Here is a 26,091-nt window from a genome sequence, read left to right as displayed (position 1 = left end):
ACAAATCAAACTTTAAGATGTATAATAAATTAATTACCTTTGATAACAAGCAAAAAAATCACTTCTACTTGGTACCTGTTTAAGGCAGTCAAATGGTACTCTGAGACAGAGAACACAGTAGGAACAGTGTTGGCACCTCCATGTTGGTAAGCTTACTCTACCCTAATAGTGACAGCATTTATGGCCCATTTCTAATGGCTTTGTCCTGAACTTGCCCAAGTAATTTAACTGAAATGATTCAATTAGAGGTGCATAGCTGTTGTGAGCAGGTGTGTGTTTGAGCCATCCTTTGGAAAGGCAGGTCTTCAGCTCATGTTCCTCTATGTGGCTCTTAGATCTAGTGGCAGTCCCACAAGGTCCCATGAGTATATCCCATCCTTGGCCATAACTAGATATGCAGCGGTGTCACCGCTGCCTGTTTAAGGTCCCTTATTCACCTTCTCTTCCTTGAAGTTCTCATTTTTCACTGATGTTCAGTGTACACTGCTGGAGATGCGACCTAGCTGTGAGCTTAATGGCTTACAGTCTCACAAAGGTTAGCACAGTTAGCTACTTCACATGGGAGTGCATGTGGGGAGTGAAGCGCATGCATGGACATGCAGAGGCAAAATATCTTCTATGTATCTTCGATAGCTGCAGATATCCAGCTTTGTAACATTTCTTCTTGTATAAGGTGAAGGCTTTGTTTCCTGAAGCTTCTCCATAAATCACTAAATGTACCACAGATGGGAGAAAGGCACAGCACCGGGAAATTGCAACTGATTTAACTTGGAAAGCATTTCTAGCTGAATAATGCATAATAGGTTCCTTGCAGTTAAGCAGAGAATACCAACTCTTTGAATATATACAGTAGCATTTCTTACATTAAAATCGGGTCTTTCACAACGCACTGCATCTGAAGCTCCCTAGCTTGTAAGAGAAACAAGTGCTTTAATGATTTTTCTATTTGTTTTAAACAACATAGTCTTTACAGTATTTACAAAAAGCAGAACAGAAACCCACATCTATACATAGAAAAGCATTACCGGCATTCATGATGCTCCTTGATAATAGAACTAAAGGCATTCTGATGTAAACTTGTCTTCACTCTTTTTTCCCTTTGTCTTCTGTTGCAAAACCAGACTCTCACAACTTCTTTCTCCAGATTGAGCCCCTCAGCCATCCTCATAATTTCCTGAGAAGAAGGCTTACTCTGTTCTCCAAAGTGTCTCTCTAGGGCTTCTTTGGCAGCAATACTGGATAAAGGGGTAAAATTTCACCTTTAGAAACTTCTCTGACACATTTAGGCTTTCACCCCTAGTTCAGAAGAAGGCTCAAGTAACAGCACTGAAGGTGATGACTTGTTTCCTCTTTTTCAACATGAAGGAAACCCACAGAGCTTACATCACACTGTGGTTCTTTGCTGACATGAACAGCACAACATCACGCAGAACTTCAGCACAGAGTAATTTAAAGGCAAAACTGGCAACACTTCTGGTGCAATTTCAGTGGTAAACATGAACTATTCATGCTCCTTGATGTTCTCTAGGAGTAACAGCTACTAACTAGACATGAATGGGATCACAAGAATTAGAGCAAGCCTGACCACCCATTTTGCCTGTCATATTTTCTGGCAGAGGTTCAATCTGATCCTTAGAGTCAGCAGTGACCAAAGTTGAGTGGTTCCATAAGAAAAAAATAAGTTAAGACTCCTATCTTTTCTTATTGTCAGGTAGAATTTGCTTCTCATTTGTGTTACATGTTCTCAGAAAGTACTTGTGACGTGTGTGTGACAAGGATGCACCCAAAGCTAGCATCAGCAGTAGCTGTAATTTATTTGGACACAAGAGGGCACTTCATGCATTATTATGGAAATGAAGTGCAAGTCAGTCTGTTATAGACAAAATAGCTGCTGAAGTTCTGGTTATTTCATTACTTCATCTGTAATATATTGCTGGTCTTTCATTTACAGGTAAATATTTTGCAGTATTTACTAATGGTACCAAAGCAATGTATTCTGCACAAACACAAGCATAGAAACATCATTAGTTTTGACTAAGAGCTTTTTAGGCTTTGATCAAAGTATGAAATAATACAGCTTCCACAAATTCAAATTAAGTAGTTTTTGCTCAGGGTATAAATAACCTAATTCAGTTTGTGCGAATTTTGTTTTACTCCAGTTTGCCTTCAAACATCCTTTAGGAATTGCTAAGAGTAAGGCTGCAGTTCAGATAAAGTCCATCTCCCTGATTAGTTTCATGTTGGACTAAATGACCTTTAAAAGGCCCTTCCAACCCAAACTGTTCTATGATTCTATGACTCAAAAAAACCAAGTCTTCAGTTGAACATGAGAGGAGAAAAAATGTGTTGTGGCTGTGGGACAGTTGAGCAGCCTACATCTCTGGGAGGTGGCACTATCAGGAATGATCCCTGTTCAAAGAATACACACTTCACTGTAGCAGGTATGCCCAACAGCACCAGAGTTGTCCCCAGAGACAAATTCCCTTCCTGCAGAAGAATACTGCAGCTCCTTGGACTGCCCCTGAGTGAATTCTTCACCAAAGTTTCTAAGAGTCTGGGATATCTAAAGGAGAAGGAAATACCCATTTTGTCTATTTGGTAATTGGTTTTGTAATGTCATTTACCAGCCTACTTGATTTTCATATGGAGTTAGGCTGGCCACCAGAGGCGTGAGACACAGAAGGACAACACCCTATTTTCCACTTTAGCTCATTAAAGTGTTTCTTTGGGAATTCCAAAGAATCCTGTGACAGAGAATAGGGGCGCAATATTATATGTAAAAGCTGGCCCTCAAACTTCCCAGACCTCAATTCCCTGGTAAAATAATGCAGTTTATTTTTGTATAAAGTAGAACCTCCCAAAATGAAAACAAGAATGCTCTGATACCTTATTCAATATATAAATATAATAAAATATGGGTAAAATTGGAATAAAATATTTCTTCATATTAAAGTGTGTTATGAGATGTTGAAAAAAGTCTTTAATTGGAAAAAGTAGTATATTTGGAGCAGGTTGGAGGGTTATACTGCTATTTTTTCACTGGAATGTTTTAAAATAGTGAAACATTGGCTATAGAGACTCATTAATAAAAAATATCACTTTGATTTTGAACTCGAGAAAAAGCAGCATCTTAGTCAATGTGGTTCCTAACACGTAACAACCAAAATATTTATTACCTTATGGTGGTTCTGCGCTTCCTCTTCCGCTCATTCACTCCGACTTTTTCATTGTATAAAGCTGTTGTAAAACCAAACCAATACCTGACAGTTACCTCCCACAGGGAATGGAAAACAAGCACAGTCACCTCCATGAAAAAGTCCCTTTCTCTGAGGGCAGAACAAAGCATACAGATAACGCCACTGATTAACAGCAGCATCGCAGGCAGGAGCACTTCGTTCTTTAAGGTGGCTGGCCCTTGTTTTACCTTCAGCTGTAAATGGTTATAACCAAAAGGGTGTGCACCAATAGCGCTGCAAACAGCACTGGTTCTGAGCCTGGGTATCTGTGTGTACCTGTGTACCTTGTTCCTCCTACCCTGCAGGATACAGCCTAGGGAGATGCAGTCCAGCCCCATACCCTTTGGCTACCTCACTCTCTTTCTTCAGACATTGATCCCCAACCCGTTATTCAGCTGCCTCTTTCACCCCTCTTTCTGAGGGACAAGTCCCCCCTCACTACTCAGCAGCTGCTACCTGCACACATGGTCTTACCCTGCAGCTCCAGCCTGTAACACTGCCCAGGCAGGCAGCAGCTGCTGCCCACCGCAGCCCCCTCACAAGTGATTCTTGTACTACGCCTTGCATGCATTACGAGAGCCTCTGGTTCCCAGTGCTGTTACAAGGGAAAGAAGCTTTCTACATTTGGTTTAAAGGGAACTGAAGTGCGTGGCAGAAGCAGCTGTTTAACAAGTTTTCCTATCATTTAATACAGCAGCAAATACAAAAAGTAACATTAAGACCATCTTCTCTTTCTTCCCATGCTAGGTGAATGCAGCACAGTGATAGTCCTGACTTTTGCTGGCATACTGCTTCTCAGCACCACAATTCATCCAGCTGAAAAGGCTGTTCTTTAAGTCAACCCATTTCCTTCAAATCAACCAACCTGTCCTAATGTATACCTTGCCCAGTGAACCCATGACTTGTCCTGCAACTGGAAATTAACTGGGCAAAGGAAGGGAATCCTCTAGCACCAAAAAGTTTGTATCAAAACCCTCTATGCCATGCTATTCTTCTTTAGATTTTAAAGACCACTGTGTCAGCTAAACTTAAATCCTTTCCCCAGTGGCCACATCTCATATGCTAGAGGTTGGAAGAAAGAGTCCTCTACTAGTGAAGAATCCCCATATGCTGCTAAATGGTCTGTCCTGCAGATCCTAATAACAGCTCTGGGCAGGCTACAGGAGGGGAGCTAATTTGCTGGGATGAGACTGAAATAAATTACTTCCAGTAGGCCAGACGATGTTGCTACTTTTCTATACCCTCCATGCATTTCAGTTTGCCTCTCCTTGCTCACCCCAAACTACTAACCAAAATTTAATATAAGCACATTTTAGCACTTGGAGCTGGTAAACAAAAAGCTCTGGTTTATGGAAGACACCTACTAGTGCTTCAGCATATATATGGGATTCTGGTTTAAATGCAAATCAGCATTTGGAAGTTTTCAGATCTCTACCTCCTACTTGTTCTGCTTCCTCCAGCCACTTGGACAGTATTGATTTCAGTTTGCATGCATTCTTGAAACTCAGCTGCAGGTTTTCAAACCGGCAAATAGTGGTTTGACTGAACTCAGAGCCGTGCACAGCAGCCAGCGCTTCCCCAACGTTGGTTTGGGTATAACCTGTCAAAAAAGCAGAGAAAAAAAAATACTTCTTTTGAGCTTTCTAGAAAGTGTTAATTTCCCTGAGGTGCTTAACTGACTCTTATGAACAGTGTGTGTCTGCAATGCCCAGGATGGGCTTTCTCCAGAGGTCTCTGTGGATGACTCTGAGCTCACCTCAGAAATGTGTTCAGTCTCCTGTTGGTTTCAGTGGAGCTTTATACCCTCAGATTAGAAATTTGAAAAGGATCCAGACACCCCATATATTTCTTTCTACAGATGGTGCAATGACAATAAGCTAAATGGTGGCAACTTTGGTCTCCTGTTATTTGCTGCCACAACTGAGTTGAAGCAATCAGAGAAATGCTGCAGTTTCCATGCAGACACTGTCTTTGTAACAGTAGCTCCCTGCTCCATGCTTTGAACACGTATCTGCTGTTTTCAGGGGTCTGGCTCATGGTCCTCCCTTTCTGCCTCCGAGCCACAACAGGCAGGAACTCCTTAGATGCTGAATGTCTCATGGGGCATCTGTATTGCAATAACCGTGTCTCAGTCTCAGACCCAGAGCCTATATTAACTCTGTCTTCCCTTGGAAACCTCAACCCCATATTACTTTTCCGGTGCAAATTGCACTTTTCCCATCAGAACATCAAGCCCAGGCACTGTGTTATTGTTTGCATCAGAGGAAGTTTTGTTCCCTCGCAAGTTCCAGATGAAGATGCAGTAATAATTACAGTGATTAACAGCGCGGGTCCTAAGCAAAGCTTTCCATTCCTGTGGCTGACATTAAATGTTGGGTGTTCTGTTTTGTGGGATTTTCTTGGGGTTTGTTTTTGTTGCTTTTTTTTTTGTTGTTGTTGTTGGTTTTGGATTTTTTGGGTATTATTTTTTGTGTTGGGATTTTTTTTTTTTTCAGTGTGATTCAAACAAGGGTGAGACAGGCTTTTACTGTGCAATGTATGTCTGCTCCCTACAGGTGAGAAGGATAGGGTTCACTCAGTCTATCTTTGTCCTCAGCTAAGATTTCCCAGTGAAAGACAAGCACCCCACTGGAGACCCTCTAATGCAATCCATCTTGCACCAGCCCCAGTACTTATCAAACAGTAGCTACTGTACTTGTGTCCTGGAACAAGAAAACCAATCAGGAAGGGAAGCTTACTACTGGTATGAAAGATTTGACATGGATGTGACCCATCTTGTATACTGAACTGACACTGCACCATCAGGTGAAGTGGGAAGAAAATGGGTATGAGAGGTTAGAACATGTGCTGCCCTAAGTTGCAGAAGATTTGTGGTTGTGCTAAATTGCACACTTGCTGCTGAGTGTAATTTAATGAACAATAATCATTTTCTATGCACTTCAGAAAATAATTTAAGGGCAGGAGAGTTTAAAGTAACTTTCTGCATGCTAAGTTGTGAAAAGCTGAAGTACACTAATTCTGTGCAAGCCTCCTAGGAATGAAGAGAGTTTGTCAGTGCAAGGAAGGATTAGTTATGGTGAGACAACTGCAGAGGCAAGACCATAAAACATTCAGAAACAATTGGGCTTTCAGTGGAATCTTTCAGCCTGTTTTTCAGGGGCATGAAGCACATACCCAGCTTAATTCTCCGCAGTTTAAATTCATTGGCGAACTTCTCCAGTTCCCTGATTTCAGGGGAGTCCATGTCAACAGGCTCTTCCACTGACTTGCTCTTTCTGCGGAACTCCTGCTTGAAGTCTGCAGCAGTGGGATCGTCTGTGAGGAGGGACTGGTGCATGGGTGTGAAGCTGTGGCTGAGGGCACAGGAGCTGGTGCTCAGGGCGTGCTCTGGGAATTTATAAAGGCAAGGGGCCAGGCTACCTGAGCAAAGAGAAAACAGGGTGCAGTTATTCTCTGCAGCTGCACAATAAAAGCATATCTTCATCATCTCATAATCTCTGCCTGTAGTAATTATTACATGTCATCTGCGAAAGTATCCAAGAGTGAGGATCTCCTAGGAAGCATGGTCTTTATCTTGTTGCAATATATGAAACCCAACCAATAGCCATTTTCACAGGCCACAGCCATCCTATTTCTTAGACAACTGTGAGGCACTTAAATAAGATGGCAAATGGTCTAAACTTGAACAACAACTCAAGATATCAGCAGGAATTAAGTGGCATAACAAGGCTGATGGATCTAATGACATTTTGAGCCCAAAATATGCCAGTCTCTATCTTATGGTACAATGAATTTTTCCACATAAATACCATTTGATGCTCAGACAAGATATTACCTCAGTTTAGCTTCATCATAAAAGTTGTTTGAGGAAAGTAAACAGGTAAGAGATCAAAGAAAAAATAGACAAAAACCCCAACCAAACAGAAAAACTTCCACAACCTCCCCGCCAAACCCAGAACACATTCAGAAGGAATTGCTCAAGGACAAATATTGTCTCATGCTATCTTTTGCTCACAGATACCAGACTCAACAAGGAGATTCATTTAAGAGTGAAGGCTGGAGTTTTTGCTGGATATTGTATGTAGAACTAAAGAGTCTCTGACCTGAAGGGGAAAAGGAATCATTGGAGAAATATGAGCACTTTCCAGTGTACCTGGAGCAGACAGTGAACTCCAGGTTCTCAGGACAACCTCCCCAGTTTTCTAAATCACACAAAGCTTTGTAGCAGAACTCAGAACTTCATTAACCTCCCACCCCTTCCTCCATTTACTTTTTCTGACTTCACTGCCCTGATAGCTCTCCCCAGGGTTGGAATTTCAAACCGCACAGGAATATTTTATACACTTCACACAGGATAACCGGAAAAAAAATTACAATTCTCAAAAGGATAAAGGAAAAGACTAAAACCAGAGAAGGAGACTTTCTTTGCAAGGTGCTGACACTGTTCACCACATTGGGATGCGGCATGCTGCACGTCTGTAAGATACGGCTCTGGGAGAGACTTGCTGACAGCATCTCTGGTGTTGCAGGCTTGATGCCTAAAAGAAAGTAAAGGTAAAAAAGAAAGGAGGGTAAAAAAAAGAAAGGAGAAAAATGAACATGTATTTAAATTGGAATGAAACAAAACAAACTTCTGAGCAATAGTGTTTAATATCTATTAACTTTTCCTGGGGATCTGAGCAATGCCAGGAAAGTTTGCAACACATAAATGCACAATGAAATAGGAGCATTTGCACATTTACACACCATGAAGAAAGCCTATACTCTGTCCCTAAAATGTCCCTATACTCATGTATTCATCTATACTTACTTGCTCTAATTTTTCTTCACTTTTAAGTGAAATAAAACACTAAGTTTGATTTGGACTTTCTGTGAGTCATGATTATTTCCTTATTATCTCATTGACTGCTAGTTGAACTTGCATAGAATAACAGTTCCTCTTCCTTACTTAGCCTGGGATATGGAAAATGAAGTAGGATGCTAGCATACATTCAGGAGTGCAAAAATCCACAATCATCCATATGATCTGCCCACTGAATTCAGCTATCCTTCTATTATGTCACCATTTTATTTTATAGCTTCAGTCAGGGCTCCATCACCCCAGGTATTTATAATACACAGGTATTTTTGGGTAGATCACTCCTGGCCCTTCAAAAAGCGATGATCACCAAGGCAAGTGGGCATAAATGAGTGAAAAGAGCAGTACTGTCCAAGACTTACGGGGATAAATAAGACACAGTGATTTCACAAGGGGTTTGGGAAAACCTGGGGCACTGTCCTCTAATGTCCTAACCACTAGAAGTGCCTTAGTCCCAATCTTGTCTTCTTTAGGCAACTCTCTTGAATCAGTCCCTCTAAAGGAAAACTGACAAAAATCAACACCCATTTGAGGGTACGTTCTTACCTGCCATCACCCCATAGGTAGATGGTTGATTTCCATAATGACAGGAAGGCACAGAATAATGAAGGCCTGTCAAAGTGTTTTCCAAAGTCGTCATGGCAAAGCAGATACGGGAACATATAGGAATTTGGATCAAAGACAAAACAGATGGGACTGGTGAGAAAATATGTGAGGATTCAAGACACAGCATTTAAGCTCAGAAGCAGACAGTACCCTTGTGTGCAGTTTTTATGTGCATTCATTCAGTATTTAACTCTGAGCCATAACCATGAGGTTAACACTGCTGGAAGTCCAGACACTTGGCCAGGTCACACCAGATGATAGCCAGTACAATTAGCGAGATACCCTCTGAACTAAGACCACAGAAATTGCCATGCTGTGGTCTCGAAGCATTACTTTTAGAATAACCTATGGGCATATCCCAGTTTACACATACTGCTGAGCAAGGGAAGTTAAAGATGAGACCAGTTCCTCACAGCCAGCTTCCACATGCCATTTCATTTAATCTTACATAAAAACTTGCTCTATGTTCCCATAAAACTGATGGACTTTGCTACCATGCAAAGCCAACATTGAACACAGGCATCAAGGAAGGCAATATTTTATGCATACCTAAGACCTGGGCTTCCAAAACAGCAGTTTGGTACATTTTCATTGAAGTATCCAGAAGTCACATTTTCTTAAGTACCAAGTCACCAAAACCATGTTGGAGAACTTTGGCAGTGTGTTAGGGAAACAGGATGATTGATAGACTCTGGGTTCTTCTAAAAGTTTAAGCCTAAATCAACATTTTCTGTCATCAACACCAAAATCCACACAATTAATTTATCTCTAGCGTTTTCACAGGAGTGTTTCAGATATGTGCTTAGTAATCACCAGCGCCTGAACAATCAATTTTTGCTGAATGCACAATGTAAGAGATGTGGCACAGAAATGCACACACTGTCCCCTCTAACAACTGCTATAAAACACAATATTAATAATATAATATTCATAATATAATATATATATAAAATTTGTGTTCATGAACATTCAGATATGTAAACTTGTATTATAGAGTACACATTCCAGCTGTTCATAACAATATCATTAATTAGGGATTAGAATGTGTTTTTACAACAGTAATCATAACAGTTAAATTTAGATATACAGATATAAATTCTTCTAAAACAAGCATGCTTATATTAGTATAAATGCACTGAAAATAAAGATTGCATTAGCAATACTATAGCATTTAGAGCAATTCAGCTTTTCTGTTGAGAGAAGATCTAAATGTTTACAGTTATTTTTGTATTACTTCATAATTCACAGACTACAATTTTAATGCATAAAACCAGCATTTTCAACTGGCTAATATGGATTTAAAATTAACTAGCATGGATGACACTATTTAAGTTGAATAATAACAAAATGCTGAGGATACAGCAGAACATCAGCTCTATCACACTGTATATACTCCTGAACAGGAGTATATTTTCCTGTACCTTGTGATGCAGAAAGTCTACACGCGATTAACATAGGTCATTACTCAAAATTATTTCATGTCTACTTTGTGCACAAATTATCCTTTGGTACCTTCACCAGAACGATACTGTTTATGATTTCTGAATCTATGTATGGAAGTTGTAAACTTTTACCCATTAAATTAGCACCCTCTGTCACTACTTCCACTCTCGCGGGGTCATCTGCTAGATGTGATCCTGCCAACAAAATTCGCACTGACTACAGTGATACTTGGTTTTGGGTTGTAACTGCAAAATATCAAACCCTGAACCTGATGCAGATAGCAAATGCTTTTGGCTGGTTATCATCATACACTTTTTATTATGAATCAGATGAATCTAGAAAATACTCCCATGATACAGATACATAACTTTGGCCTCATACAAAATTTAAATCCTCATATTCCCTACTACCCCTGCTAACAATTTAGGATATCTTGAGCCCCCTGTTTAATGTATAGGATTCTGTTATCTATCACCAATGCTCAGTTTTCTTTACTTACATGCTTTTTCTTCTTATTAAAATGTTTTATCACCAATGCATTTCAGGAGAGGGCAGGTTTCTTGTTAAAACTCCAAATAAAATTCTTACCTTAATGCAATTCCAAATAAATCAAAAATTTTTTATTTTCTGTTCCTGAAAGCTTTCCATCAACAATTCTTGTATTGCGGAATCTCACTTCTGCAGGTTTAAGGCTGCAAGAAAACTTTCTCTCTGTCTCTCTCTCAGATAGTTCAGTGATTACATTGCCCTACTATTTAAATGCAATTAATTGGATTATATGTATAAACACACCAAATTTAAAAATACTGATGAGGATTCTGCTACCAGTTTAGAACACCCCACTTCAATCTTAGTATCAATTATGCATTCTGCTTTGCAAGACAATGTTTTTCCTTCTTGAAATCTTCCCCCGAATGACATTAAGACTTGTCCTGCTTTAGACACCTTTCCTGTTTAAGGTAATTTATGTTATTTTAAATTGTGGTTACACAATAAACAAACTTTCACTTTATTTACATGACACTTGTCTATAACACTTGTCATAACTACAGTGACGGTGTTTGGACCTGTCCTAAGTCAATGTATTGGTAACATACTTGAGCCTAATCTTGTAACAAGCTTACTTAGAAAAAGCTACAAACTTCTGCAAAACCCACACATTCGGGGTTTTCCCCATTCCCTCATCATGCAGTCATGTGAAAATGCATCTACTTTAAAGCAGCTGCAATCACACACAGCACACCAAACACTTGAAGTACTGCAGAACTCGATGGACACGTACCATCCAAAAGCATTATAAATGAGAGTTACTGAAAGCAAGATTATCTTTAAAAGTACCTGTAGACACAACATTGGTGGCATGGTTAGAAACCGGTAGACACTCTGCGGCGCTGTGATGCATTATCAGAGGCAGAGAGGCAGAAGAGTCAGAATTCAAGGGTACAAAGGTGTCAGATGAAGCAAATGCTTGGCAAGTCATACCCTCCAAAAGGCAAAGAGCCGCTTGCCCCTGTTTTCTAACAGAATAGATGCTGCGCGATTAACAGCAGCTCAAACTATTCTGGGCTTTTTACTTTCAATACATATACAGGAGGGCTCCAGAGCACAGGGAGGTCGTGTGCAGGTATTTATACCACTAGGAAATCCCTTTATCCATTTTAATGTTCTTTTCCCAGCAATACTGCTATACTGCTATAGAGCCTCCTTCCTTCCCACACAAACACGATACGTTTCCAATTAATGAGGGGAGAAGAAGAGGGAAACTAGAGACATGATTTGACAGATATTTTCAATTAGGTCTTTTGTGAAGAACAATGACAAGGAAAAAAAAAACATAACAGTATCGTCTCCAAAGTCAGGAGCAATGAGACAAGTACATTTCATACTAAGTAGGTTTCCACAGTTAACACCTGCCCCCCAAATCTCATCCAGGGAATTGTCTGGAAGGCAACCTGGCTGAGACTTCAATTGAAAGCCTGCAAAAGTCAAGGATCTATAGCAAAATAATCAAAATTAACCTAATTCCCAGCAGTTGCACAATGATCATTTGTCTTAACATATGTAGCATAAATCAGAGACGTGTAATATGGACCAGCTGTACGCAGGAGGAAGTTTCTGAACAGATAGCTTTACATTAGCATGGTGTACTAAATGTTTATCAAAGATAAACTCTTGAAAGAGCCCATAGTGTGACATAAAACTCATTCACAGTTTCTACTATTTATTTATATTATTGCAGCATCTAGTTTCATCCAGAAGGTCCTGGTCTTTACTGTGCTACATACTAAGTAAAACCAGGATGCTTCCTCAAAGAACTTACCAGTGTGATTTGTTAGAGTGAGAATGGAATTGCTTTAGAGCAGTAAAGAACATAAAGAACAGGTTATCATAAAAATGGTGATAATTACTGCAGAACACAATAGTCATATAGTCTATGTATAAGCCATAAATTTCAAATGCAAAAATGACACAGGTGCTCTATTTAATTTACTTGTACTTTATAGGAAGTAAAATGTATTGATGTGGAGGATTTGGTTTGGGTTTTTTTGTGGTCTGTTTTGGAATTTTTGAAAAGGTTTAGGTGGGTTTTGTTTTTTTTTTAAAGAAGGTTGGTTGGTTTTTGTTTGTGACCAAAGATGATTGGGTCAGAACTTTCATTTATTTTCTATAAAGATGAGACACTTTCTGCATGTTTCATATTCCAAACTGGTTCAAACATCTGAACAAGATTTTTGATAGCATAGGCTTCATATTTATGACATGAGAGCAATCATACATATCATACCTATAATTGTGTCATTTGGGCAACATGCTCTAGTGTGAGGCATCCCTGCTATGGCAGGAGGATTGGAACTTGATGATCTTAAGGTCCTTTCCAACCCTAACTATTCTATGATTCTATGAAAAGTAGTATTGCGTCAAGCCTTCCTGCAGAATCCTTGACGTTATCTGTAAATGTGTTTTGGGGAGGGGTGTGTCTGAGGTTGTGGAGAAATTTCAGAAGAATTACTGCATATGGCAAATTGCATATGTGCTTTAACTGCGGTGAGGCTCTATGCTCATGGTTATTATCAATACTTGCACTTTTGTATTGCAAAATACACAAAAACTTAAAAATAATCATTGCAATATTATGGAAGATACTGGCATCAAACGAACTGCTATTTGTACTATTTTGGGCTGCGCCTAATATTAACATCTGTGGATTCACGAGTATGCTGACTAATAAGTGAGAACTGAGTCACAAACTCTAGCATTGCATTCAGCTAAGGATATATTTGGAACCCATACAGTTCTCAGGTCAGAGCATGGCACTGAAGGAAACTAGGACAGAAGTCAACAATGATGGCATTGCCTTAGAACAGCCTATATACAGTTCTCAAATGGTACATCACTCTTATGACGCAAATTATTTTGTTAGCTTCAAAGGCCAGAGTGCTATGTATGAACGGTTACATGAGTGACAGGAAGTTCAGAAATTATTTTAAGCATTTTCACCTCTAATGACTAAGTCCACCTATCTACTGGGGTTTTGAAGCCATATGAGGAAAAGAAACACTAGGAATAACTTTAAAGCCATGTCCCTTGACAATTCTTTTTTCTCAAATCCCAACGGGTAATACTTCTCCTGCAAACTCATAGCTAGATGAAAAGAAGTTGTAGCCAGTCTCCCAGGTACAGGATGGAGCTAACTTCCATATTTCCATTTCTTCCTGAAGTCGGAAGACTTACCCAGCTTTGTCTGGCTACCCAAGCTTTCCAGACCTATACAGTTCATTAGAGGAGGTAGTAGTAGGTTCATGAAGGGTACTCACCACAGAAGCTGGGAGCAAGAAGCTGGAAAAGTATGTGCAGACAGAGACCATGAGATGCTGAAAGTTTCTTCAGGGTACAGTAAAAAGTTGTTCTGTGACGCCATCCCAGACACCACCTCAAATGAGTTTTTCATGCCACTGCTATTTATTGCTGGGTTTTTATTTTTATGTGCTCATGCCACATTGCCTACTTCTCACTACAGGTAACAACTTCAGTTTTTCTTTTCTGCATTATGACTGAGCTTTTAGTTGTATTCAGTTTAAAATAAAGTTATTTGTCAATGTTTTTGAGGCTGAATAGACTCTGCTTACCAATATTAGGCTTTCCACAAATTTCACATTCATCAGGTAGAGCTCATTTCTAACAAGAGTAGCATCTCTCCTAAAGCTTTATTACAATCCTCTGTGAATACCGCTCAAAGTCTGGTACCACATCTGTTCTGCAAAGAAGAATCCCTTGTTGGTGAAGCCCTGTCGTGCGAGCCACATGCAGCTGTTTGGCTGAGCTTCAGATTGCCTTACCCATGCATCTGAGAAGTGCCTCATTACTGCTATGCTGACATCTCAAGAACCTTAGATAAAGGACACTCCATTCTTGCCATAAGAACGTGCTAATCATAAATAAAAAGGATTACACAGTGTTCTCCTCCTGTGTCAAGAAGCAATTGGACTTTGGTACTGGAAGAAGTCAGGTTGAACTAACACCAGTTTCTCTCACGGAAGATCTTCCAGACGGGTAGATCACGTATGGATGCCTGGAAATACATTGGGATGTTTGGGTTTTTTGTGTGGTTGGTTGGTTTTGTTTTTTAAAAAAATCTTTATCTTAAGGCTCCCTGAGGTACTTTTTCCCCCTTACTTTGTTGCATGACTTATATCTGTCCTCCCTCCAAACTGCATTCTTTGGACAAATCTTCAAAAGAAAGACAGGACTGTACTAATAAATCCCAACTGCCATCTGAATCTCAACATTTAGCATCCCAAGGTTTGACAGCTTATAGAAACCAAATGGATGCGTCCTCTTCTGGTAGGAGAGTGCCTTATGAATGAGAAAGGCTCCCCTGGACATACTCAAGTGGACCAAATTATATACATGGAAGTCATTATTACCCTGAGAGCTCTCTCTTCCTTTATTTCTGAATTGTCTCTCAGCACTTAAGAATGACAGAGTAGCAGTTCAGCTGGAATTTCAGACCTACAGCCACCAACTGAAAGAGATCATTCCTTCCCTGCACTTACAAATGCCCTGGTTTTCTGTCCTGAGACGCAGACCCTATTCTCCATTTGGATGGTGATATGATGTTGGTAAATGTCACAGTAAAGCCCATCCAAACCCTCCTGAATTCTTAGCTGAAACTGGTCTTTTGAGTGGCTATCATATATGGAGGATTAAGGAAAATTTAGATTTTAATGTCACTGTCTGTTATGAGATAATGCTGAGCTCACTCAATTTCTTCCCTTGTCTCTAATTTTTACTTTATGTCAGGAGACTGATTCTTTTCCCTCTAAATCTGTTCTGATTGAATCCCAAAATAGTGAAGAATGCTTTCAAAAACCCTTTGAGGTTTTGTTTAGACATAATTAAGCTATCTGTTTTCATGGCAGAAAGATCCCTTCACACAGTTTTCTCATTTAAGAAACAACCTCTCACTGTAGGCTTTCAGGTCTGGCTGAGAGGCAGCCAGGGAAAGCACCATCATAGTGCTCCACAGAAGCACAACACCTCTGTTCCTAAGAGATGATCCCATGCTCATCAACAACATGGATTTTAATTCTCACCTTTGCCAAGTATTATATAATTGCAAAGGAAATCAGGCACAATGCAGGTGTTGGCAATATCATTCCTTCCTTTTCCTGGGAAGTAAACCATATGATATCCCTCTTCCTTTGCTAGATAAGTTGAAAATATAAGGTTTTTTCAAACAAAGAGCTTGTACAGATAGAATTCTCCATAAGCGTAATTGCTATGCTACTCTTAAGGCTGAAATATATCCCATTGAAACATTCACTCACATGTACATTTGCATTCTGGAGAGGGGGTGTTTGTATAGATATAGATATAGATATAGATGATATAGATATAGATATAGATAGATATAGATATAGATATAGATATAGATGATATAGATATAGATATAGATATAGATGATAGATATAGATATAGATATAGATATAGATATAGATATAGATATAGATAGATATAGATATATACACACAACTCAGATATAGCTCTGTCACAATAATGCATCTCAGAGAACCTCTGGTTCCTTGAGAAGTAAGCTTCAACTTTGTCTTTACTGCATGTGTGGTGGGGGATTTTTAATGCTTTCTATTTCTAATATTCCTACAATTTGTGTGCTGTCAACCCTGTACTTATTTGCTCAATGTTCTTGTATGTAAAAATTCCTTTGTCACATTTCATTGTTATACAGAACACCTAACTTCCAAAGTTTTAATTCCATAATATCATGGATAGTTCACTGTGTTTGGGTAAAATAAATAGAAAGGAATAATAGAACTACTTTCTAACTTGTTTCTGTTTTGCCATTAACAGCCTTTAGCAAACACTTTAGCAAAAAATAATGGGTTCAGCATGCTCCATCTGCATTCCAGATTTCCAAAGAATCCAAGCTCTAGTGGGGCTTTCAGTGGTATCATTCCTCTGTGTATTTTCTTAATTCATTTTACTATTGGCACACTCTGCACTGCTCAGCAGTAGTGCAGAGCTGAGGAGTCTGTTGTAACTTTTCTGCATCAAGATTCCAAGCTGTGCCAGCTCAGTGCTGTGTAATAAGAGCACCTTCAAAACATAGTGGAAACCATTTCACGTATGCACAGTCTTTAAAAGATCTTTATTGGAACAGCAAGTGCACAGTTCCTCCTCTCTCCATGTCAGCACAGTAGCAGATTTGGGCCTCAACTCTCAGGACGAAATACTCTATTGTTGCTGCACAGTCTACGTTAGAAAGTTGGAGGTTGGACTAGATGCTCACCAGACGTCCCTTCCTACCCTAATGATTCTGTGATTCTCTGAAAGCTGGTCTTTAAAGACCACGGTAGTGTTGAGGATAGCCCCTTAAATACAGATGCTTGGACTGCTTCTTGGTATCACAAGTGCGCTTTATTTTTCAAGGACTTGTCTCCAAAAAGTTAGCAGTTCCAACTGCAGGTGGTTTCAATAGGAACTGGGAGTACAAAGCATCCCAAAAATGTGAGGCTGACAAAGCTCAGCATGTCTCTGAATGTAACCATTAAATATGCCAGTAGTATCACACAAAACCGGTGATCTGGATGGAAAAAAGCACTAGCAATATAATTACAGCTGCTGTGTCAATTTTGCAATATTTTAACATTCTCAGTGGTTCACAACTGCTCTAAAGATCTGCATGTTTACCCAATTCTTCCCTGTATTTTTACTATCCAGAAAGATCTTTAGCTAAATTTACTATGCTTATGTTATTAAAATAAAAAAAAGACAGAGGGATACAATAGATTTATGGTTTACTTCCCACATCGCAAATCATTGGAAATCATTGTAAATAAAAAAACACATCCCAGTACATTACACTGTTCACAGAGAAAAAAAAAATCTCTCTTAGCTATGACACAAATTGACTAACTAACTGCCAGCGTATACCGCGGATAATTTCATCTGCAAATGATGGGGAGGGAAGGCAGATTAAACATTTTCAAGGAAGACACTTTCCCAGGGACCAGAACAATTTAATTCACTTTTAAAAACCTATAGAAGGCTTATCTGGTCTTGGTGCCAAAGCCTGGTTCACTGGAGTCTGAGTAAAAACCATGTAATTGCATTAGAGCATACAATAGCCTTAAAGCCTGATTTAGACCAAGTGGGACTACTTGATAAAGACCAAAAAGGGCATAAGATTATTTGTTTCTCTGAACCACCTGCCCTTAATGTTAGATCATCTCCGCAGAAAAGAGCCTCTGAACGTGTAGCACAGACATGATCTGTTATCTGCAGGGAAAGGTGTTGTTCCCACGGCTCTCAGAGCAACCCTATCCTTCTTGTCAGCAGCTCCCCATACAGGGAGCATCATAAAATATGTTTAAACTTATAGATAAGATCTACAAACTTAAATAACATAGACATACAAGTTTCACTGCTTTGCTTCGTGCTCCCCCCCAGTCAGACTGCTGCTTCTCAAAATGTTACACACTGCACATAGACTGCTAGGGAGAGTCCCTGACACTTCATGGCAGTGGCCCAAGCTTGTTCCAGTGTAATTCCAGTGAACAGCACTTTAGCACTAGGCTGCAAACAGGTATGAGTTGTCCCGGCCAGTGGACTGATACCAGGCATGAATTTAGCCAAGGATGTGAAAGCAAAAAGATTATAGCTAACATCTTTAAAATATTTACAAAATACTACTAATAATAACAGTCTCACAGCACTTGAAGGCCAGGCTTAAAGCTCAGATGAGTTGCAACTGACTCATTTTCAGTAATTCAGGATCACATAACATCCCTTTCAGTGGCAAAAGGCTATTTTCTCCATGTAACTTTTCATTTAGAAAGTGGGAAATTTTCCACGTGAAAAAAGATTTTCATATACCTGGCTGTGAGTTTAAATCCACACAGAGCTATTTTTAACAGCCTAAACTTTCAGTCAGCAGTCGTATTCCTGTCCAAGCGACTTTTTTAAGTTTTTCTTATGTCCTTTCAGAAAGTGTGTCTGTGACAGCAGGAAGCTTTTATCATGCAAATATCCATTATCAATTAATTCTTTCCTAATTTTCTCTTTCATATTACAAAGCAAATATTGTTTTCATAAAGCTTTTGTAAATATTCATGCACTGAATACAGTATAAATGGTACTGTGAGTCTTGCAATTTCAACATTGCCTTGCAGCTTCAAAGTACTTCATTATCTAGCTGCATCTACGCTGAGTTGTCAATTATGAATCAAAATTCTGCAGTCAGAAATCATATTTCTTGATATTCTCAGATTCAAATGTGTCCAACTACAAAGAAAAAACAAACCCTTTCAAAAGATCAGATTATTCATCCATATCATATAGCATACGCTTACCAAAACTTAAACAACAAGGAAACCAAAGTAGTTTTGTAATGGTCAAACACTGTAAAATGTCACTTGCTTAGACTTTGATTTCACTATATTTTCTCAAAAAGAGAAAAGCTCTCGACAAAGTACCTGGGCAAAAAAGCAGTGGTTAGATTTGAGGCTTTTTTTGCCTGCTGGAAAGTAATGTGAAGTATTTGGAAAAGTCTAACATTTAAAAGTTAGTATAGCAATGAAATAAGTTACATTCACTTCTACTTTGAAGGTCCCTTCACATTCCCCCAAATGGTGTAAACATATGCATCCTCTGCTTCTCAGTTTATACTCCCCTTAGTGACATAGTTTCTTCCCAAATTCAGTTAATCAAAAAGTCATTCTTATTTTAAAAATGAGTAAAAAATATTGAAAGGAGGGTAATTGACCAGCTGTATGTCTGAAATGTTACAGAAATGACCCTTTATACCCTGAAGAGACACAAAGATCAAAGGAAACAACATGTAAAGAAATGAATATAAACACACCAGGGCAAAGAAAGAATCAAACCCCAGAGAGACAGCCTGCCAGGGTAAAACTGCTAAACCAGATCACTGAGATCACAAAGGTCTCCCAGAAAATGCCTTGGAACCGCCCAGATCAGCATTCCAAACACCCACCAACCTAATACTGAAATTCATCAACACTACATATAACCTAAGACCATCATCTGATCTCTGCAGCTTTGCTATGAACTATCTACTATTAAATATCTACTATTAAACATCTACTATTGAAGATGACAAGATCTGCCAGAAAAGCCAGAATATAAGTGGCAGCACAAGCTCTACCTTATCCAAAGTACAAAAGCCTACCAAACATAACGTTTTCTCAGGAACTAGACTTGTACAAGTAAACAATTGTATTAACCAATGACAATGAACAACCCCCAAATATTCTTCTTGAAAGTATCATTCACTTCATGCATCTCCAAAAGCAAAATTTGCTTTCAGTTCCCAGAGAGAGCAATCAATACTAGCCTCACTCTCTTTTGAAAAGATTGTGGAGATTTACTTCTAGAAGTCAAAAATCATGAAAGGACCTGAGTTCATTTAAAAGCTCAAAACGTTCTTCCATGACTGTTTGTCACAGCAGGGTGCCTTGGGCATTATAGCCTATGCCTACTTGGAAGTACATACACCTGTATTTTCCTGGGAAGATGAATTTCACGATCTGCGTTTAGGTCCATCTCCAGCTCCTGGTGAATCACAGCAAGGTTTCTAATAGCAAGAAAATATTCATCCTCACCCTCTCATGCCACATAATGAAAGAATGTGTTTTATTATATATTCTTCACGTGACCTCATCTTTGACACTTTACAATTAACTTAATTAGAAAGAACACCAAAGAAACTTTGGTAGTCTAGATACTTAGCATAAGCTGCAGGCAATTTCGCACGATTCACAGCCAGAGGCAAATGCATGCCTTGTATGCCCAAACCTCTCTAGTGAAGTGTGAGAAGCATGTAATAGGAAAAAAATGAAATCATATTCCTGAAAACTGATTAATGCTTTCGCCCGTTGCTCAACTTTATTGTAAACCTGGGACAAGGATAAGTTAAAACTCATGAGAATTGTACTGAATAATGAGGATTCTTTTCTTCGCATCCCCCTCCCTCTGGCATGACAATCAGTCTCTAATGTGTTCATCTGCTTCCCTCCTTGCTCTGTGCCTCCTGCTCCTAAACCCACCCCCCATTACATGTCACAGGAAAGAAGAACAGGTTGATATAGTCTCACTTACATTTGGATAGCTGACCAGCAGAACCTAATACTTTTCAGCTATGGAATCGTTTCAAAACTAAAAGCAAAATTTTCAGCTTCAAAAATATGGGCATAAAATAAATGAAATCAATATATTTAAATAGCAAGTTTCAGGTTTAGTGGAAAGTCATTCAGAACTCCAGAAAGGCTTCACATTATTCTCTGGGAAAATTTTATGAGCTTTCATAAACTATTCTTTTTTTTTCTTAATTATCTGAGGTAATTTTTGACAAAATACTCAAAGATTTTTGGTCTGAGGTATTACCAGTACTGTTTAAAGCAGATAGTACAGGCAGCTAATGTAGAATAAATTGTGTGAGGAAAGCTTTCCAGACAAACTGCCACTCTAGACATCCCTTTTTTGGATTTAAACCATAAATTATATGATTACAATGTTATTTAATAAGATTTACAGTAGTAAAGACACAAAATGAAAAATATATGTGGGTATTTTTCTAAATTTAATTTGAATCTTCTGAGGTTACCACCTTTTATTTTTTTAAATTACTCTGATACTTCAGATCACAGCTTGTACAGATACATTCTGCTCTTTCTAACTAAGACAACTGCAACATTTATACTTCATCCTAAAAAATTACCTATATTCATCTAGGTTCATTCTGATTTAAATGGCGGCAACAATCAAGCAATAACCCAAGCAACCCCAAAACCAGACTCTGAAATACATTGAAAATAATGGGTAAGACTTTGATATCTTTACTTTACTTAAACAGTAAACAGCAAACAGCCTCAAAATCACATCAAAGTCTTCAAAACCACTACTTAGTAGAAGTACAGCTGGTAAGATGGGTGATAAGTAGGACTTTCTAATTTGCTAAGATGATTAGTGATTAGAACACCATTATTTCTGTATTCATGGAGCTAAGTGATAAAATAATGTTGGTTTCTTTCATTATCAGTGTCAAATAAAGGTCATTGGCTGCTCACAAAGATCAGGACCTAAAAGAGGCTATTACATGAGCTCCCAGAAAATCCTAGTCATCTATATTCACAGCTGAACTTTGCCTGCACACCCTGCATTGGTGAATATTAATGTATTAGACAGACAAACATCATCAGCTCAACACGGTCAGTAGTTTTGAGTTTCATTACCAAACAAAACGTCTTGCGAGCAAAGTGATTTCATTAGAATATTCAAACCCCTCACTGGCTTAGTCTGAAGGTCATTCAAAATTCTTTGAAATACGAGACAAGTTTAATTCTTAAATCTCACGTAACATTTAAAATGCACTGTTCTTTAGGAAAGTATTTCATAACTCTCACTGAAAAGTTAATTCACACAACTTGATTACTCATTACCAAGCAGTGTTAAACCTGAAAAGTGCACCATATCAGTAAAAGAATAATCCTCATGATACACCACCACTTTGCCCTTCGATATCTCCTTTCATCTAAAGAGCTCATTGCTGTTCCCAAAAGTACTGCTTCCCTTTTATGGGTGAGGAAACTGATGTGTTAAGTAGCTTGCCCAAGACAATACAACATAAGTGGCCAACCTAAGGATAGCACTCAGATCAATGACTTTTTGATCAATGCTTCACTTATAAAACTATAGCTTTTAAATGTATTCCTGTGCCATGGGAGAAAGCATGAAATATCTCACTAGGTGGACGTAAGGACTCAAAAATTCCACTTGCATTGTCCAGGCTGCTTCCATGGGCAAAGGACCATGCCCATCCAGTCTCCAAATTCAGAAGCCACTATCCAAGATCCAAGCTGGTTCAGTCTCAATACAAGTTGACAGCTGAGAGATCTCCCTCTCATTTCAAATAAAAGCAAGAATTAGGGGGCTTTCCTATTTTTTTATAGAGGAGAAGCAAAACAATCTCATTCATATACACACCCCTCCTATAATATTGCTCAGGTAAAAGTCAGAAAGTGGGAACCTTCCCAAAACACAACTAAACTCCAAAAACAACAGAGCAATTGTTATAAACAATTTGCATGGGATTATAAGAATTACTTATTGTTTGAAAGTGTTCAAATGTGTTCCTTTCTCCCCAGAGCAAGTACCTGAATGTTTCTCATTGGAACTGTGTCTACAGTCCTTTCACGATGTCACTGCTCTGCTAACTAGGGCTTCTCTCTCCTTTTAAAGCACCCTGCCACACAGGTACCATGCTTCAGAAATCATGCTGGGAGGCAGGTACAACAGGGCTTTGAATTTTCCTTTTAAATCACAGCAGTGCACTTCAGTCTGACAGCATACAAACGTAACACATGGCAAGAAGCTCTCACCATACCAGCAGGTGTGCTAGCCTGAAGGAGCAGGTATTTAGATAAAATACCTTGCCATTTTCCAGGTGTTAAAACAAACAAGCACAACTCAAACATGTACATGAGAGGGGGCAAGAAGAAAGAAGCCCTCAGGAAGCCCTCCTGCTTCTTTACAGATTGTCACACTGGGCAAATGGAATCCTAAGTTCAGCTCAACAGCATCTAGACCTTTAAAATGCCCTCTTCCTTCCTATGCAAGGAAGCCATATGGGGAAAGCAGCAGCAGCAGACTGTGGGTAGGAAGTGTGATTCTCAGCATGATTCAGTTATGGGTGACCTCTGCTCCGTACCATACTTGAAGCCATCAAGCAATGTGGTGGCCTTCCTCCTGCTCTAATACCATCAGGAAGAGGCAGTTGGAGAATCTCCACCTTCCCCATGGGCTGTCAGTCAGCCTGTGGAGCCAGCAGGCAGCTGGGGAGCATCAGCAGGAAACACAGCCACCTAGGAGCTCTTATACTTCACATGCAAGGTGCAACAGTCAGATAACTTTGTAGGAATCCCTTTTCTGGAGGAGATTTCTTCCCATCCAGAGCAGTCAAACACTCTCCAGCTTGTCATTCCTCAGTTCTTGCAAGAGCCCTGCAAGGAAACTGAAGGATTCTTCTGGCCTCACATGCCAGGCTATGCCTCTCTTGGAACTACACAGCATCTCAGGAGCTGAGCTTTTAGGGAAGTCTCCATTAGGACACTCTTGCAACAGAAGTATTAAGTCAAGGAGCATAAGTACTAAGTACAGAACATAATACACGCAACCTAGGGACTTTAAACATGTTTTTTCTCCAGGTAATTTTCCTATGAGGGGAAGGAGTTTACCACAGGGAAATTCCACCGTTCACCATTGCAATATTCCCTGCATAGTGAGGATGGGGTGGGGAAGAAATATCGTGCACAAGCTGACCTCCATTCTCTACACCTTTTACACCACTTATCACAATACTACAGTGGATGAAGAGAAATAAGGAATTTATTGCAAGGAAGACATAAGCCATCCCTTGCAGTAACTTAACACCAAGAAATACAAATAGCATTCTTCATAAGTCACTGACAGATTATTGGGTTTCTTTTACAATAATAATAATAATAATAATAATAATAATAATTAGGTATGTGTGATTCTGGGTAACAAGACAGTAATACTGTCCCGCACAGGCTACATACTCCAAAAGGGAAGGTATTTTTCCACAAGGAAATACTGAGCTTTCCAGCGCATGTTATCTGGACAAAGGGTGTGAGTACAGAAAAATAAAAGGAACTCCTTACCCACATAACACAGCCTAGGAAGAATACTAACAGAATTCTCCTCCCTGTTCACCTTCTCTTGTTAAGACCAGTACGGATTAGTATATTCAGAAGCAAAAGAGAAACAAGCAAAGAGAGATGGTTTGCAAACAGCATCTTTGAGTTAGCATGGTCTCAAGGTCTACACTGATAATGGTGCTATATCCCCATCACTACACTACGAAATATTTTTACAGTTGTGGACTTAAACAGTTTAAGTGAAGAATAAAAATAAAAGAAAAATGGCAATTTAACTGAACTTTACATAATACAATCTGTTATAAACCACAAGAAACATCTCAAGCCAAGCATCTATGTGAAACGTGTTATACAGCAAAATGTAATTTAGTTGAGTTCATCTTCCCAACACCCTTTGGTTGACCAAACAGACAAGTAAATCTTTCACTTTTCTGTCACCTTGTTACTTCTCTTTGGTTTTTCCTCCTCTTTTCAAGTCCCTGCTTCCCCCCTGACTCGGAACTGGCTACAAATCCCTTTTCTAAGCTCCCTCCAACTACTCAGCTGACTCAATCACATGATGAAAAATCACTTGCATTAGAGGATAACACATTTTTCCTGTTGTCCAGTCAAACTTAAAACTACAAGTTGAGCAAAAATATACGATATGTTAAAAAAAGAGCTGGCATATCTGAAAGAAAGTCAGTTTTAGAACAGCCGTTCAGAGATTAGTACAGTCTAACCTTTTTATATTTAAATGGAGGTTAACTTGGGAGCTATACTTCCTCAATGAAAAAAGGAAAGTAATAAAAACATCAGCACATACCATTACAAAACTAAAGGAAAGAGAGAAAGCCACCCCTCTTTTCTCTGCCAGCTGGCATTTACTAGAAGATGATAGTAACACCACCATAGTCCAATTACATTTTTAGTATTAGTTTTATAAACAATAGGTTGATTTCTTCCAGAATTTCCCTGTGGACTGTCTTAGCCTGACTGAATAGTCACCTTCCCCACAGAAGAGAGACTTCATTTGATACAAATAAACACCAGCTTTTCTTTTTAGTCTTGTTGGAGCTTTTTAAAAAAGCTGGTGAACTACCTGACTGCTCCTTGACAGACAGAATGTAAGCAGTTGCCTCCCTGTTTGCATCATGCCCACCAACACAGAACGAAAGGAATACAAAATCAGATCGCTTGTCTCTATTTCAGTTCAATGAGAGCATGATGACTTTTCCAAATTCCTGGGAAAAAAAAAAACAACACATTTGATTTTCCCTAACATCTCCATGCTGATGTGATTCACAGCTATTGTTATTTATTCTGCTCTACAGCTTTCATGCAGATCATCAGCTGAGCAATCTGAATGATGAATTAAGTCCTTACAATGAAATTCTACCACTCTCAGTGACTGTTCTATACTAGCCTGAAACAAATTGCCTTTGAGTTCACAAAAGCCTCAACAGAGAAAGCTAACTAAGAAATATGGCATTATAGAAAAAAACATGTGTTGCTAGTAATGCCTATCATAACTTATTGTCTCCACACAGCAAACACAGTACCTGAGAGGAAGATTTCTGCAAAGCCGTCTCTTAATCTTTTTCTTAATCCAACACTCAGACTCATCTTCATGTTTGCAAAACATAACCACTTGCTCCTTTTTCCCCAAACTGTTGAAAGCACGTCCATATCATCTACAGAATATTCTTCTAAATGAATAGCATGATGGATTCCCAATAGCAAGACATCTTTC

The 26,091-nt window shown here is 39.0% G+C and overlaps 2 protein-coding genes across 3 annotated transcripts in view; one reads left to right on the top strand and one right to left on the bottom strand.

The window, feature by feature from the left end:
• Positions 1–910: 910 nt before the first annotated feature.
• Positions 911–26,091, bottom strand: POU1F1 (POU class 1 homeobox 1). Of its 2 annotated transcripts, XM_061453963.1 has the most exons (9): positions 25,901–26,091; positions 24,908–24,979; positions 17,055–17,059; positions 8,641–8,706; positions 7,657–7,774; positions 6,411–6,652; positions 4,672–4,836; positions 3,177–3,237; positions 911–1,235 (listed from the first exon to the last, which is right to left on the bottom strand). In XM_061453963.1, the coding sequence occupies exons 1-9, from the start codon at positions 25,981–25,983 to the stop codon at positions 1,022–1,024; spliced, it is 1,026 nt and encodes a 341-aa protein (XP_061309947.1). In that variant the 5' UTR covers positions 25,984–26,091; the 3' UTR covers positions 911–1,021. The 2 variants fall into 2 exon arrangements, with proteins under 2 accessions (XP_061309947.1, XP_061309946.1); XM_061453962.1 differs by lacking the exons at positions 17,055–17,059; positions 24,908–24,979; positions 25,901–26,091 and adding an exon at positions 11,482–12,014 and having other exon boundaries at positions 8,641–8,790.
• The window catches only part of PDZK1 (PDZ domain containing 1), a 338,251-nt gene continuing 330,230 nt past the window's right edge, over positions 18,071–26,091 (top strand). The window contains exon 1 of the mRNA XM_061453957.1: positions 18,071–18,079. The gene's annotated coding sequence lies outside the window, so the exon portion shown is untranslated. The remainder of the gene's footprint in view (positions 18,080–26,091) is intronic.

This window comes from Pezoporus flaviventris, unplaced genomic scaffold, assembly GCF_033815535.1.
Source record: "Pezoporus flaviventris isolate CSIRO_AGI_PZ_B2104156 unplaced genomic scaffold, CSIRO_AGI_Pfla_v1 ptg000015l, whole genome shotgun sequence".
In the NCBI taxonomy this organism is placed as follows: domain Eukaryota; kingdom Metazoa; phylum Chordata; class Aves; order Psittaciformes; family Psittacidae; genus Pezoporus; species Pezoporus flaviventris.
Note: the sequence above shows the minus strand (reverse complement) of the source record. Positions and strands in the feature narration are given on the sequence as shown.